The following is a 14383-nucleotide window of genomic DNA, read 5'->3' as shown; positions in this document are numbered from 1 at the left end:
GGACACACTCCCCAGACATCGCTGGCTGGTTCAGGCTGGTTCTCTCCTTTGGACAGAGAGAAAAATTGGCAGGGAGGCACAGTCTGACATGGTTTCACCACGGCCAGGCCTTTCTTGCCAGCCCAGGCGTATGCTCCCCGCTGAAACAGTTTTGGGAGGTTCGTCCTACAAGTGGGTCCACATGGGCTGTGGCCGGACCCAGGGCACCTTCTCCTGGGCTTCTCGTCTGGCCTGGGCTGGTCCCAGACTAGGATTTGGAGTTGTCAACCTTTTTTAGGGACACCTGCCATACCCAGGCCCTATGTGGGACCACAGAATGGTGTAGGCAGCCTCCCTGAACCTCCCAGGCTGGCCCATGCTGGTCCCTGCCACGGGAGTGAGACTTAGAAACATTTTCAAGAGTGTTTGTTGGGCCAGGCTGCATGCTGGACAATGAACAGGCTCACGGCACTGACCTTGAGCCTTCACAGCTGCCTCTGCTGGTCTCGGCCACTACAGAAAGACATAAACTTTTCAGAGGTGCTCCCAATGCCCAGGGCTCACAAGGGATAGCATCTGGGTCCCTGGCACCCTCCACAGGCTTCCTCGTCCAGCCCAGGATGCTGCCCCCCCCCATTTGGGGGGGAACTTGAATACCTTGTAAACGGGCACATGTGCAACAACCAGGCCCAAAGTGAGGGTCAAGCATGACTCAGTCCAATCCTGCCACCAGAGGTTCTTAGGAGACAGGACCCCCACACTGCTGTATTCTTTAGCTGGCCTCCTCCGCCACAGTGTTGTATTGAAAAGTCCTTTCCTTTGAACCTCCCCCCACGGCCCCCCCAGCTTTGCATTTGAATCCTGCTTTTGCTTGGAGGTTGTATGTAAACCCCATTGCACCTGCCTAGTACTAGTACCACTATAAATGTTGCTGACATAACATGTATGTATGAACTCCCTACTTCTAAACCCCTTTAAAAGTACCCTACCTGTGTCTGGGGTCTTAAGCACTAGCGAGTGGCCATCTAAGATGCAGCAATTGGGGTCAACCCACCTGGAGCAAAGGAGAATGAAAAACACCAAAGACACAAAGTAAGTATGAGCCAAAGAATCAGAATTGGCTACATAAATCAAAGACTACTATTGGCCTGAGACCCGAACTAGATGCTGCCCAGCTACAACCAATGGCTGCCCTGACAGGGAACACAACAGAGAACCCCTGAGGGAGCAGGAGAGCAGTGGGATGCAGACCCCAAATTCTAGTAAAAAGACCAGACTTAATGGTCTGACTGAGACCAGAGGGACCCGGGAGGTCATGGTCCCCAGACCTTCTGTTAGCCCAAGACAAGAACCATTCTCAAAGCCAAGTCTTCAGACAGGGATTGGGTTGGACTACAAGACAGAAAATGATACTGGTGAGGAGTGGGCTTCTTGGATCAAGACACATGAGACTATCTGGGCAGCTTCTATCTGGAGGGGAGATGAGAAGTCCGAGGAGGACAGAAGCTGGCTGAATGGGCACGGAAACACAGGGTGGAGAGACGGAGTGTGCTGTCTCATTAGGGGGAGAGCAACTAGAAGTATATAGCCAGGTGTATACAAGGTTTTGTATGGGAGACTGACTTGATTTATAAACTTTCACTTAAAGCACAATTAAGAAAAAAAAAAGTAGCCTGCCTGCCCGCCCTTGGCCAGTAGCCTTGGCAACAGTAAGCACCATTTCCTTGTAAAAAGAAATAAAGGTGTCTTTTCATTCTCTCACCTCGGTCTCTCCTTTATTGGCCAATAGGAGTAATGTCAAGTAAGAACCTGAGTTTCCACCCAGTAATCCGCGTCAAACAAGGGGCGGTTGACAGGCTGGGGCCTCTCTTGCCCAGACTTCCCTGGTCAGCTCCTCAGGTCTCCTCCTCTGCATGGAGGCTTTGTAAGGCATTTGGGAGGTGCATCAAGCCACCGGGATGCACATGGGACCCGGGCTAGGCTGGGGAACCCTCCTTGGGCCTGTGGGCCTGCTAGATGGTCCCTCTCTTTAGAGAGAGACTAGGAAAAAAAAAATTAAGAGCACATCTGTTAACCAGGCCCCACGAGGGGCCGCAACCAGGCTCAGGGTCCCCTCCCAGGCGTTCCGGGCTGGCCCAGGATCCTGCCTTGATTCCCACTCTGGGAGGGGATTTAGAAACGTTTTCTGGAGGCACATGTGACATTCGGGGCCACGTGGGTGTCGGGCTCCGTGTCTACCCCGCCCCGTTTAGCCCGGCCCAGCCCAAAACGCCGGAATGCAACTTAAAAGCTTCTGCAGGCAGAGCCGCCAACCCGGGCTTCCAACTGGTTCAAACCGGCTCAGTCCTGGCTGACAAAGGGAAACAGGAAGAGACCCAACGTTTTACCATTTGGCAGATTCGGCATGGTACGGGGAATGGGAAAAATCACAGATCGAAGCCCTGGAATGGGAGACTTGGAAGAGGCGTCGTGAGCCCTTTCAGGAGCCTGATGCGTGAGATTGGGTTATTGGCAGGATTGAGCGACATTCAAAGCAGCACTGTTAGCCGCCATCTTTGAGCGGGGCGCCGCCATCTCTGAGCAGGGCGCCGCCATCTATGAACAGGGCAACATGGCTTGGGACTGTGCTCAAAATCCAGGGCAAGAGATGTGGTTGCTATGCAATGGATGCGCTGCCCTTGTTCTCCAAGAGAGAAGTTAGTAAGTTTCTAGAAGGGTTTTGACCTATAATTTTTCCCATTCCAGCTATCTTTCCAGTTCACCCTAATTTAGAAAAATTCAGATTTCTTCCAGGGACACTTCCTCGGGCATGACCGAACCGGGCAAAACCGCTTTGAAGCCCTGCGACCAACAACTGGGTCCATAGGGGATCATGGAAGGGAAGGCCGAGTCACCCTCCACAGTTATTCCTGGTTGGCCAAGTCCAATCCCCTTCAGTGGTCAAACCCAAACCAAACCCAGACCCAGGCCTGTGTCTCTTCGCCCCCCGCCTCAGCGCCTCCTAGAGTCCCCAGCCCTCAGCGTGTTGGCGCGCTCCTGGTGGCCCGGAAGTGGTGAGGGTCCCTGGAGCGAGTCTTCTCTGAGGGCACACAGGTGTGAACCTACAGGCTTCAATACGTGCGTGCACATTCACCCATCAGGTGCTCTTAAGACACGTCTTGAGTGCAAAACAATAGCCAAGTGTGAAAATGAATACAAAACCAAATAATTACCAACCTTGAAAGAATCTCGGGGATGCAAGAATAAACTTGAAATTGTACTAAACCTTCAAAAATAATTTTGGTTTTATTACTGAAAACCTTAGTGGAAAAATTGTGACTTTATTTAAAAAAAAAAAAAAAACCCAACTAAGCTTGTTGCCATCAAGGCAATACCGACTCATGGTCACCCCATGTGTTAAAAGAGTAGAACTGTTCCATAGGGTTTTCTTGGACATTATAGTACAGGAGGAGCCCTTGTGGCACAGTGGTGAAGCACTCGGCTGCTCACCAAAAGATTGGCAGTTCGAATCCACCAGCTGCTCCTTGGAAACCCTATGGGGACAGTTCTACTCTGTCCTGTAGGGTTCCTATGAGTCAGAATCGAATCCACAGCAATGGTTTTTCGTATAATGCAGGAATAATCTTTTCTCCGCCCCCCCGCCCCTTTTTTAATCGTACTTTAGATGAAGCTTTACAGAGCAAATCAGTTTCTGATTAAACAATTAATACATAGATTGTTTTGTGACATTGGTTGCCAACCCCACGGCATATCGTTCCCAATTACCAGCTTTCCTTTTCCCTCCTGCCTTCCAGCCCTTGCCCCTAGGCTGGTGTGCCCCTTTAGTCTCACTTTGTTTTATGGGCCTTTCCAATCTTTGTCTGAAGGGTGAATCTCAGGAGTGACTTCATTACTGAACTAAAAGGGTGTCTGGGGGCCATACTCTCAGGGTTTCTCCAGTCTCTGTCAGGCCAGTAAGTCTGGTCTTTTTTTGTGAGTTAGGATTTTGTTCTACATTTTTCTCCAGCTCTGTCCACGACCGTGTATTGTGACCCCTGTCAGAGCAGTCGGTCGTGGTAGCCGGGCACCATCTAGTTGTACTGGACTCAGACTCGGACTGCTGGAGGCTGTGGTAGTTCTGGTCCATTAGTCCTTTGAACTAATCTTTCCCTTGTATCTTTGGTTTTCTACATTCTTTCCTGCTCCCGAAGGGGGTGAGACCAGTGGATTTTCCTAGATGGCCGCTCACAGGCTTTTAAGACCTCAGACGCTACTCACCAAAGTAGAACGTGAAACATTTTCTTTATAAAGTATGTTATGCCAAGTGAGCCAGATGCTCCCTGAGGAATAATAATTTTTTTAGGAAGAATTATTTGTGCCAAATGTCACAGTTTTTATGGTGAATGGAGGCTCATCTTCAACAGAGGAAGGTAGAGACACAAGAAGCTTTCTTCTGCTGGTGCTGAAACCCCCGTGCCCAGTACACAGTAGGTGCTCAATAAATATTTGAGGAAATAAAGGGATGCACGTGGGACTATGCCCCTTTACCTGGGTACACACCCGTCTACATACCGGCACACACAGGTGTAGGCACATTTACACACCCAGACACAGACGCCATGTTGACTCAGCCTGCAATCACTCAGTTCTTCCATATGCCAGGACTGCAGACACAGTCAAGTACCAGAGAGGCTAGCCCTTGCCCTCATGGAATTCCCAGTCAAGATGGGAAAAGAGACATTAAGCAAATAGTCGATTGGTTAAAATTGGCTTGGATGTGGCATCGGGTATGAACAGAGCCTGGGGTTTGGAGAAGCCATACTGGAGGAGGAGACACTGTGACCTCAATACTCCCCGGCATGTTTTCTCCTTTTTCAAAATGGGCGACTGAGAGCTTGACATAACTAACACCATGATGACCCTGTAAGTTCTTCTTGCTCTGACTGCCCCCTCCTTCACATACCTGTTAATGACTTTGTTTTGACCTAATGTTGATGACTTTGTTCTTTGTTTGCTCTGATGCAAACAACTTTGTTTTGTTCTGTCCAACCACCTGTGACTTACAAGCCCCCACAGGAAAATCAGGTCCCAGGTATCTGATATGTATATCTTTAGTCTGATAAAGAGCCTTTTGTCACTATCTTGTAATGAATAACTCCTCCAGCCAGGCCATCCGTGGACTACAAAGACACTTCTAAGCCTTATAAGATTCTATATAAGCCCTAATGTAAAATTGCTCTTGGGGACTCCATGGAGACAGTCTGTGTTGCTGCCGGGTCCCCGTTGATGTATACATCTCCTTAATAAACTTTCTCACTCTTTCTGACTTGGAGTACATTTCATTGGCTCGAATGATCCAGGGTACGGACCCTAATTGGGTAACAACACTGCAGCTCATGTCTTGATGGAGAAGCAGGAGTTTTCCAGCCAGAAAAAGATAATAATGAACAACCACTAACACCTGCAAGGAGCCAGACAATGTTCTGCTAATGTATGCATATGAACCCAGTCAACTCCCATACCAGCCCTGCAAGGTGGGGACCACCATCACAACCATTTCACAGATGAGAAAACTAAGGCACTGAGCATTTCAGAGCACCGCCGAAGGTCACAGAGGCGGTAAGTGGCAGGGCCAGGAACTGCAGCCAGAGCGTCCATTTCCAGAGTTTGCAAAACAGTCTGCAAAGGAGCAGTTGTTAGCAGGAGAAAAATCAAGAGGGTGGCATCTTGGTAGCCAAATGCATAGTATATGCAGGAGGAAGTGACCCAGGGTGTTGAAGGCTCCTCAGGGCCCAGGATATGGAGTCCTGATGCCGTCAAGTTGATTCTGACTCACAGCGACTCCATAGGACAGTAGAACTGCCCCATAGGGTTTCCAACGAGCCATGGTTGGATTTGAACAGACAACCTTTTGGTTAGCAGCCAAGCTCTTAACCACTGTGGCACCAGGGCTCCGGATATGGAGGAGGACTGAGAAATGTCTGCTGGAAGGCCCTCAGCAACATGGTTTAGAGTGTTTTTGGTGAAATAGCAGTGCAGGAACTGAGTGGGTAGGTGAGGACGTGGAGGTGGGGTAGGTGGAGGACTCTGAGGATGTGGTTGACAGGAAGGGGGACCATAGATGGGAGAGATGACACAAGGTTCTGTGCTGACAGGCCCCCAGTCGCAGACCGTTTGCAGAGGTTGCCCCAACAACTCCTGGTATGTAAAATAATGTCCACACCCCCATAGATGTCCTCATTCCCAGAAACTGTGAATACCCAAGGTTCCATGGCAAAACGGAAGTAAAGGTCCAGATGGAATTAAATTTGCTAATCAGCTGACTTTAAAACAGGGAGATTATCCTGGATTATCCGGCTGGACCCAATATCCTCACCCAAAACCAAAACCTGTGGCCGTTGAGTTGTTTCTGGCTCACAACAGCCCTATAGGACAGAGTAAAACTGTCCCATAGAGCTTCCAAGAAGCGGCTGGTGGATTCCAACTGCCGACCTTTTGGTTAGGAGCTGAGCTCTTAACCACTGTACCACCAGGGCTCCAAAATGTCGTCACAGGTGTCTTAGTCATCTAGCACTGCTGTAAGCGACATACAAGTGGATGGCTTTAACAAAGAGAGGTTTATTCTCTCACAGTAAAGTAGGCTAAAAGTCCAAATTCAGGGTGTCAGCTCCAGGGGAAGGCTTCCTCTCACTGTCAGATCTGAAGGAAGGTCTTTCTCTTCAATCTTCCCCTGGTCGAGGAGCTTCTTAGGCGCAGGGACCCCGGGTCCCAAGGACACGCTCTGCTCCCAGTGCTGCTTTCTTGGTGGTTCGAGGTCCCCAACTCTCTGCATGCTTCCCTTTCCTTTTATCTCTTGTAAGATAAAGGTCGGCAGTTAGAATCTGCCAGGCTCTCCTTGGAAACTCTAAGGGGCAGTTCTACTCTGTCCTGTAGGGTCTCTACTAGTCGGAATCGACTCGAGAGCAGTGGGTTTGGTTTTTGGTTTTTAAGATAAAAGGTAGTACAGGCTACACCCCAGGGAGTGATCATTGAGGTGAACTGAGGAAGGGTGTTATTACAATCCCACCCTAATCCTCTTTAGCATAAAATTACACATCACAAAAGGGAGGACAACCAGGCAATACTGGGAATCATGGCCTAACCAAGTTGACACGTATTTTTTGGGGGACACAATTCAATTCATGACTATGGGGATCTTTGAAAGTGGAAGAGGAAGACAGAAGAGGTGAAAGGACAGGAGGGAAGACGTAATTACCGAGTAAGGTCAGAGAGATGCTGGGTTGCTGGCCTGGAAGATGGAGGAAGGGGCCACCCCCCAAGGAATGAGGGCAGCCTTTAGCAGCTGCAGAGGTAAGGAAACAGATTCTCTCCAGAGCCTCCAGAAAGAAAGGCAACCCTGCTAACACCGAGCTTTCAGCCCAGTGAGATCCACTTTGGACTTCTGTGTTCTGTCCTTGATTTCTTCTATAACCCAGTAGTTTTTGAGCAAGATGTTGTTCAGTTTCCAAGTGTTTGATTTTTTTTTTTTCCTTGCTTTTTCTGTTATTGATTTCTACTTTCATGGCTTTATGGTCAGAAAAGATGCTTTGTAATATGTCAATGTTTCGGGTTCTGTTAAGGCCTGATATGTGGTCTATTCTAGAGAATGTTCCATGTGTGCTAGAAAAGAAAGTATACTTGGCTGCTGTTGGGTGGAGTGTTCTGTATATGTCTCTGAGGTCAAGTAGGTTGATTGTGGCATTTAGATCTTCCGTGTCTTTATTGAGCTTCTTTCTGGATATTCTGTCCTTCACCGAAAGTGGTGTTTTGAAGTCTCCTACTATTATTGTGGAGCCACCATGTTGGACTTTTGACCGAGAGAACCATAAGGCAATATGTTTCTGTAGTTCTAGGCCATTAAGTGTGTGGTCATTTGTTACAGGACCAATCACTATGGCTCAAAGCAAAAATACAAGCACATACGTGCACACAGGTACCCTGGGTGAGCACACTGACCTGGGTGTTGACCAGGTAGATGAGCTTGTCAAGGTTCTTGAATCACATGTTTGCATTGTCACCAACATGCCTAGGTCTATGGTCCTCTCAGTATGGTTGCTGTGGTAGTGCAGGCAAAGCAGGTGGGATAGGGAAGCCCTCAGGCCAGGGTGTCCTGGGCCACCTGTGTGCAGCTGTGTCCTGGATATATATGTGTGTGTGTGTGATCAAGACTTTATGATAATAGGAGAAACTGTATGCAGGGAGGCAGAAGTACATGGGAACCCTGTACTTGCTGTACAATTTTTCTGTAACCCTAAAATGGCTCTAAAAAATAGTCTATTAATTTATATAAAAAAAGTGGACAATGGCATGTGGGAGATAGTGACACACAGATAAAAATAGTCAACAGTTGTCCATGAGTTCCTTCAGGCTGACCAAGAGGATGCGGACACTGAGGTACCGCGCCAGGCTGTCTCATGGTCTCGGGGAGTGTGTGCAATGGGGGAGGGGTCTTCCCGCTCTGATCAGGAAGGTGCCCCAATCCAGAGGAGAACATGGTGATGGTGAGTAAGGAATTACCTTCCTCACAGGAAATGCCAAGGCCACGGGAAGGGCCCTGAATTATCAGCACCAGTCCCATAGGCTTGGGATACTGGGGTTACCTGAGCAGCAGCCAGCTGCAGGAAGTAACTGACCAGCTCCTCGGCATTGCGGAGCCCTGGTGGCAGAGTGGTTAAGAGCTCGGCTGCTAACTCAAAGGTCGGCAGTTCGAATCCACCAGCTGCTCCTTGAAAACTCCGTGTGGAAATTCTGTCCTGTAGGGTCGCGATGTGTCGGAATCAACTTGAGGATAACGCTTCTCTCTCTTTTTTTTTTTTTTTGGTGTTGTACTTGGGGCTGCAGGGGTCATCCACCAAGGGCTTGTTGTCACGCCCTCAAGTCCCAGCACAGACACCACCCCCTGGATTGTACAAGTTGGGGACCACAGCCGTAGGCCATGCCAGGAGCAGTCAAGTGCAAGGCCCTCTGGGCCCGAGACTGCACAGGTCACTCGTCCTCCACCTGCTGACCGTGAAGAGGTTGGCGGCCGGGGACTTCAGGCTGGCCCTGGCCTGCTACTGCTGCTCCAGCTCCTGCATCCCCTCCAGGTCTTTCTTGTCTCAGTAATCCAGGAGCCAGAAGGAGAAGCCATAGAAGCCCCTCTGGGGGTCAGAGACAGGAGAGGGCAGTCTGAATCCATGCTCACCTCTCTGTACCATCATGAGCCCAAACTCAGCTTGGGAGGTGTGGCTCTGAACACAGGTAGAGAGCAGGTCTGAAACTATCAGGCCTCGAGCACATTTCCAAGCCTGGGGACAAAGTTAGGGCCAAGGCAGGACAAAGTGAGGGGGCGGGAACCCACCTTCACCTTCCCCCCTGGGAAAGGGAGCTGGGTCACAGCAGGTGGAACGAGAGGCCTGTCTTAGACAACCTTCCCTCCTCAGCAGCCTGAAGAGGAGGGATGGGTCAGAGCCCCGAAAGGGGGCTGAGTCTCAGGGCACAGGTAATGAAGCCAGCTTAAAAGCGGGTCAGGTCTCCACCTCCCATCAAACTTGGGGAGAAGCTGGGATCACAGCAGGCGAGGTGGGGCCGGAGCGCCACAACGGACGGGTCAGGGAGGGGGCGGAGCCAACGGCAGGCCAGTCGGTTTGGGGCTGATTACCCAATTAAGAGCGGTAGGGTCATCCAAAAAACTCTATGGGGCAGTTCTACTCTGTCCTATAGGGTCGCTAGGAGTCGGAATCGACTCGACCGCACTAGGTTTAGGTTAAGGTTAAGGTGACCCAATAAGGAAGGTACCTAGAGGCTTACCTGTGTTTATTTATTTAATAATCTGTTGTGCGCAATTTCTTCTGGTTTTCAGCACAACACAGATGTGGGGAAACCTGTGAAACTGATCACTACAGATGAGTAAGTAAACTCAATCAAGCCCATTAGTACCTTTCTTACTGTAAACCATACCGTCCCACCCTACTGGTTAATCCGCCCCTGGTTGCCCCCTCAATTAGAGCACCCAGGGGCAATCCCTAAATTGCAGGCACCCCCGCCCCCGATTTAGAGCGCCCAGTGGCAATCTCTAAACTGACCCCCCCCCACCATTTCTAGGTCCCAGAACTAATCTCTAAATTGCTCCCCACCCACATTTACAGCGCCACAGGGCAATCTGTAAAGTGCTCGCGCGCCCTTTTCCAGAGCCCGAGTGCAACCTCTAAATTGCGGGCCCCCCTCTGAATTTCAAGATAAGACTCTGGTAGCGGCGTCGGCAGAAACTTTCCCCCTCTCGTCCGCTGCCTCAGTCTGAAACCCTTCTTACTTATAGCCACCCTCAGACTTGCTGCCGGGAACAAGGACCCACCTCCCTTTGCCTCCGCGGGCCCCGCACATCTGAGCCCTGGGCGGGTGGTAGGGGCCTGCGGCTGTGCAGGTCAGAGAGCCGGGGCCTGCGCCCAGGGCCTCCAGACTGTCAAGTCCGTCCTCAGGCCTCTGTGGGTTCACTGTCACAGGCGATGACACCAAAATGACCCCAGGGTGCCTCGGGCGGGAGGGCCTCCAAGGAGACGTGTCACTTACCAGTGGGGGTGCAGGCTGCCGGCCAGACGGCCACCATGGGAGGGAGAGGAGGGTCTTGGCTTTGGCCAAAGGGAGAGAGAGGTGCTGGGGGAGCGCGGGATGGGCGGAGGGGAGGGATCTCGGTTCTGCAGGGGCGGAACTGGCCGCTGGCCCAAGGGGGAAGAGGGGAGATGGCCGCCAGCCTGCCCACCCAGGTGTAAAGACATCACAGAGTTTAGTAAAGCAAAAAGAAAGTTTTATTCGGCATATTTCAGAGGCAAAATGGAAAAACCGGACAAGCATGCTGCCAGAGCCATGTCTGTCTAAGTCCAAAGGGTATTACAGAATAAACAGAGATGGGAAAAGGCACAGGCACGCTGCCACAGCCACGTCTGCCCCAGTCCAGAGAAGGTTAGAGTCATCAGTATCTATTAACGTTACAAATGGGCAAAACCGTTGAAAGCTTCACCTTTTCACAGATTGGCTGAAAACTCTGATCCTACGTTTTGAATTGTGTTTCTTAACCATCATGGGTGAAGGTTTCAGGTTTCCCTAACGACAGTCAGGAGGGTCTTCATTGGGCCAAAAAATTTCTATTCACTAAATGCTAACAGAAAAAGATAAAGACCAGAAAGTCTTTTGTGTGCTGTTTGATTGGCTTTCTGTGAAAGTTCCCTAAAAGATGGTTTGCAAGATTATCTTAGCTATTATCGTTATACTTCAGGGCCCAGTGGATGTGTCCTTGTGAGTCCCTGAGTCCTGCTCCAGTTGGGTCACATTCTCTATGCTCAAGGACAGGGGGTGATGACCCCCACATTACTTTCTAAGTCAGAGGTGACGCCATGAGTTACATACCGGGTGATACCAACCCTAATGACGCCACTGGGGGCCTGCACGACGGTGGGGGTCTCATCACTTGGCAGGGCCCTCTCAGACTCTCAAGTTAGTGCAGCTTAGGGGAGCTTCCGGCCCAAATCTGGCCGCTTCAGGCCACGCCGAGCACCGTCCATCCAAGGGGACGTTGGACCCGCCCAGGTCCTGTCCTGGGGCAGCTGGTTCCCCCAGACCCGGGAGCTGCCGGCCGCCGGTAGGGGGTGCCGCCCCCTTTCCGGAGCAGTTCTCTGTCTCCAACCAGGCAGGGACAGCGCGCCCCCTCCCCACCGCCCAGCCTCCCGCCCTGCTCGGCCCCCCCCCCCCCCCGGGCTCACGTAAAGGGCACCCCCGGGAGAGCGGGGTGCCGGCGCCTCCGCCAGAGAAGAGTTAGGACGCTGGGGGAGGGGGAGTGAGGATGAAAAGTCGGGGCTGGGTGGATCCAAGATGGATCGGGGACACACCAGGGAAAGCACGGGCCGGAGCTTCTGCAGACTGGACTGGCCGTTGTCCCCTCTGCTGGGACCCAGATGTGCCAGGAGGGCCCACTCCCTGAGGCCAGCCATGAGGACCGTCCCAGGAGGGCCTGGGCCGCGCAGACTTCTCACCCCCTGCCCCACCGTGCAGGGCGTGGAAGTAGGCCCTGGCAGGCCGCTCCCCACCCCGCTGCAGATCTACCCGGGGGAAAGTTCTTCCCCAGGATCACTGAGAGGGCGGCCCCGCCTCCCGGAACTGTAGCCCCAGCCCCCACAGAGGCCCGGCTCCCGTGGATGGGCTGGAAAACCTCCCTGAGGCCTGAGCAGTTGAGTCTGGACCTGCAGCCTCTTTCATCCAGGGCTACCAAGCAGGAGGTGCCGCCAGCTGGGGCCAACCACCTTTCCCTCGGGTTCCCGGGCGGTGGTCAGAGGAAGACCCTTCAGGAGCTAGCGCTCTCCCTTCTCTGTGCTCCAGAGACAAGGGATCACTGGAAGCTTGGTCCTGTCAGAACAGCTAGGGTCCAGGTGCACCCCAGAGGGCTGACCGCTGGACCTAGGCATCCCAGAGTGCCTGAGTAGGGTCCTCTGCACCCTGTGTGAGGCTGAGGGTGCCTCCTAGTACCGATCCCCCTGTAAGAAGCCGCCCTGCGTCAGGGCTCAGACCTCAGGGTCAGAGGGGCCCCCACTCCAGCCCAGCTGTGGCCCCACCTGAGGCCAGAACCAGCCAGGCCTGAGGGTGTGTCCTGCTCTCTGCTCTGCCTGGTAGTGGGACAAGGTGAGATGACCCTCAGCTGAGGAGCAGACTGGTGACTGAGAGCAGGACCCTCTCCCCGGGCGATATCACAGCACCATTGCACACCAAAAACCAAAACCAAACCCGTTGCTGTCGAGTCGATTCTGACTCATAGTGACCCTATAGGACAGAGTAGAACTGCCCCATAGTTTCTAAGGAACGCCTGGTAGATTCGAACCGCTGACCTTTAGGTTAGCAGCTGTAGCACTTAACCACCATGACACCAGGGTTTCCCCGTTACGCACAGAGGAACTTTACTGAATTCGTTTATAGACAGATCATCGAGTGCAAACTGCTTTAGACAAGAGTTGGGGTGGGGTGTCAACAGGCGGGAAAGCAGGACCAGCTGTGGAGCCTTGGGGGGCTCAGGCAGCAGCAATGGGCAGCGGTCAGTGGCCCCCCTGTGCCTGCCTGAGCTTTGAGATTGCATCGAGGCTTATCATGGCTCCACTGGCCACGAGAGCAATGAACCCGATGGTCACCAGGACACTGAAGAGCAGGGCACAAATGTTCAGGCACTTGGCTGTGGAGGCGTAGCTCTGGGCCCCTATCATGTCGCCCACCATCTTCCGGTCCCTAGACTGAAGGAGAGGAAACAATGAGGGCACCTGAAGCTCTGTCCCCAGTTCAGCCTGCACTGGCCCTCACCCACATCTGAGAGCCCCCCCCCCCTGCCCATTCCATGGAGCCCTAGCAGGACAGTTTCTTTCCCTGCCTGCTGGGGCAGAGACCTCCTCACAATCCCCCAGTCCTTTCAGGGAGCCTTGGGCTTGTCTTCCCTCTGCTGTGCCCCAGTGCCACCCTTCCTTCCTTCCCCCCACCCCAGCCCCAGCCTGGAGCCCTAACCCAAGGGTGAGGGAGGGATGAACTTCTCTGTTAACTCTGACAAACATTTTTTGGGGAAGTTGTGGGAACATGGACTGATAAGGACATCCTCAAGCACCCTCTGGGGTGTCATTGCTGATCTACGCTGTGAAAGACCCCCCTCCCAAGACACAGACACTCACAAGGAAGCACACATAAAATACACGCGCAAGAGAGACACACACAAAAATATTAACGCAGGGACACACACAGGTCCTTTCTCCCCGCCAGGCCCATCTGGGGGGAGCGCACTCCAAGTGCTCACTCCGCCCTGGTGAAGAATCGCCCAGGTGCCCGGCACACACATGTGCACATGTGTAAACACGGACACACACACGTGCACATGCATACACATGGACACACACACATCCACAAAGGCACACACAAGAACACACACAAACACCCTTGGTAGCCCCAGAACCAAGTGGGCAGAGGGCACCCCTAGCGCCCAAGTGCACCCTCCTGGAGAATCCCCTGGTGTCTGGCACACACACACGCACCTTCACGGAGTAGGCGAAGGCCACAAACCCTAGGCAGAAGCAGTTTATACAGATCGTGTTGAAGAGGGACCAGACGATATGATCCGGCACCGAGGTATCACTGCGGATGTTGATCACGGTGGATGTCACGGGCGCCACGGGGCCAGGGGGCACTGAGCAGTGGGGAGCCCCCAACATTTCCACCTCATGTTCCTCTTTGAGCATCTCGTAGGCTGGAGAGAGGCTGGTACCTGCGCGAGTGAAGAAGTGTTGAGAAGTGTGGTTCATGGTTTCCTGAGACGTCCAGCAGTAGATGAGGGTCTTGCGTGAGAGGTTTAGCTTCCTGGCCTCACTTCTCTCAGTAGTTTCGATTTCTC

At 52.4% G+C, this 14383-nt stretch overlaps 1 protein-coding gene across 1 annotated transcript; it reads right to left on the bottom strand.

Annotated features, from left to right (window-relative positions):
• Window positions 1-12892: 12892 nt before the first annotated feature.
• LOC126068556 (interferon-induced transmembrane protein 3-like) lies at window positions 12893-14383 on the bottom strand. Its single transcript, XM_049871223.1, has 2 exons — window positions 14028-14383; window positions 12893-13244 (listed from the first exon to the last, which is right to left on the bottom strand). The coding sequence occupies exons 1-2, from the start codon at window positions 14292-14294 to the stop codon at window positions 13053-13055; spliced, it is 459 nt and encodes a 152-aa protein (XP_049727180.1). The 5' UTR covers window positions 14295-14383; the 3' UTR covers window positions 12893-13052.

This window comes from Elephas maximus, chromosome X, assembly GCF_024166365.1.
Source record: "Elephas maximus indicus isolate mEleMax1 chromosome X, mEleMax1 primary haplotype, whole genome shotgun sequence".
Classification (NCBI taxonomy): domain Eukaryota; kingdom Metazoa; phylum Chordata; class Mammalia; order Proboscidea; family Elephantidae; genus Elephas; species Elephas maximus.
Note: the sequence above shows the minus strand (reverse complement) of the source record. Positions and strands in the feature narration are given on the sequence as shown.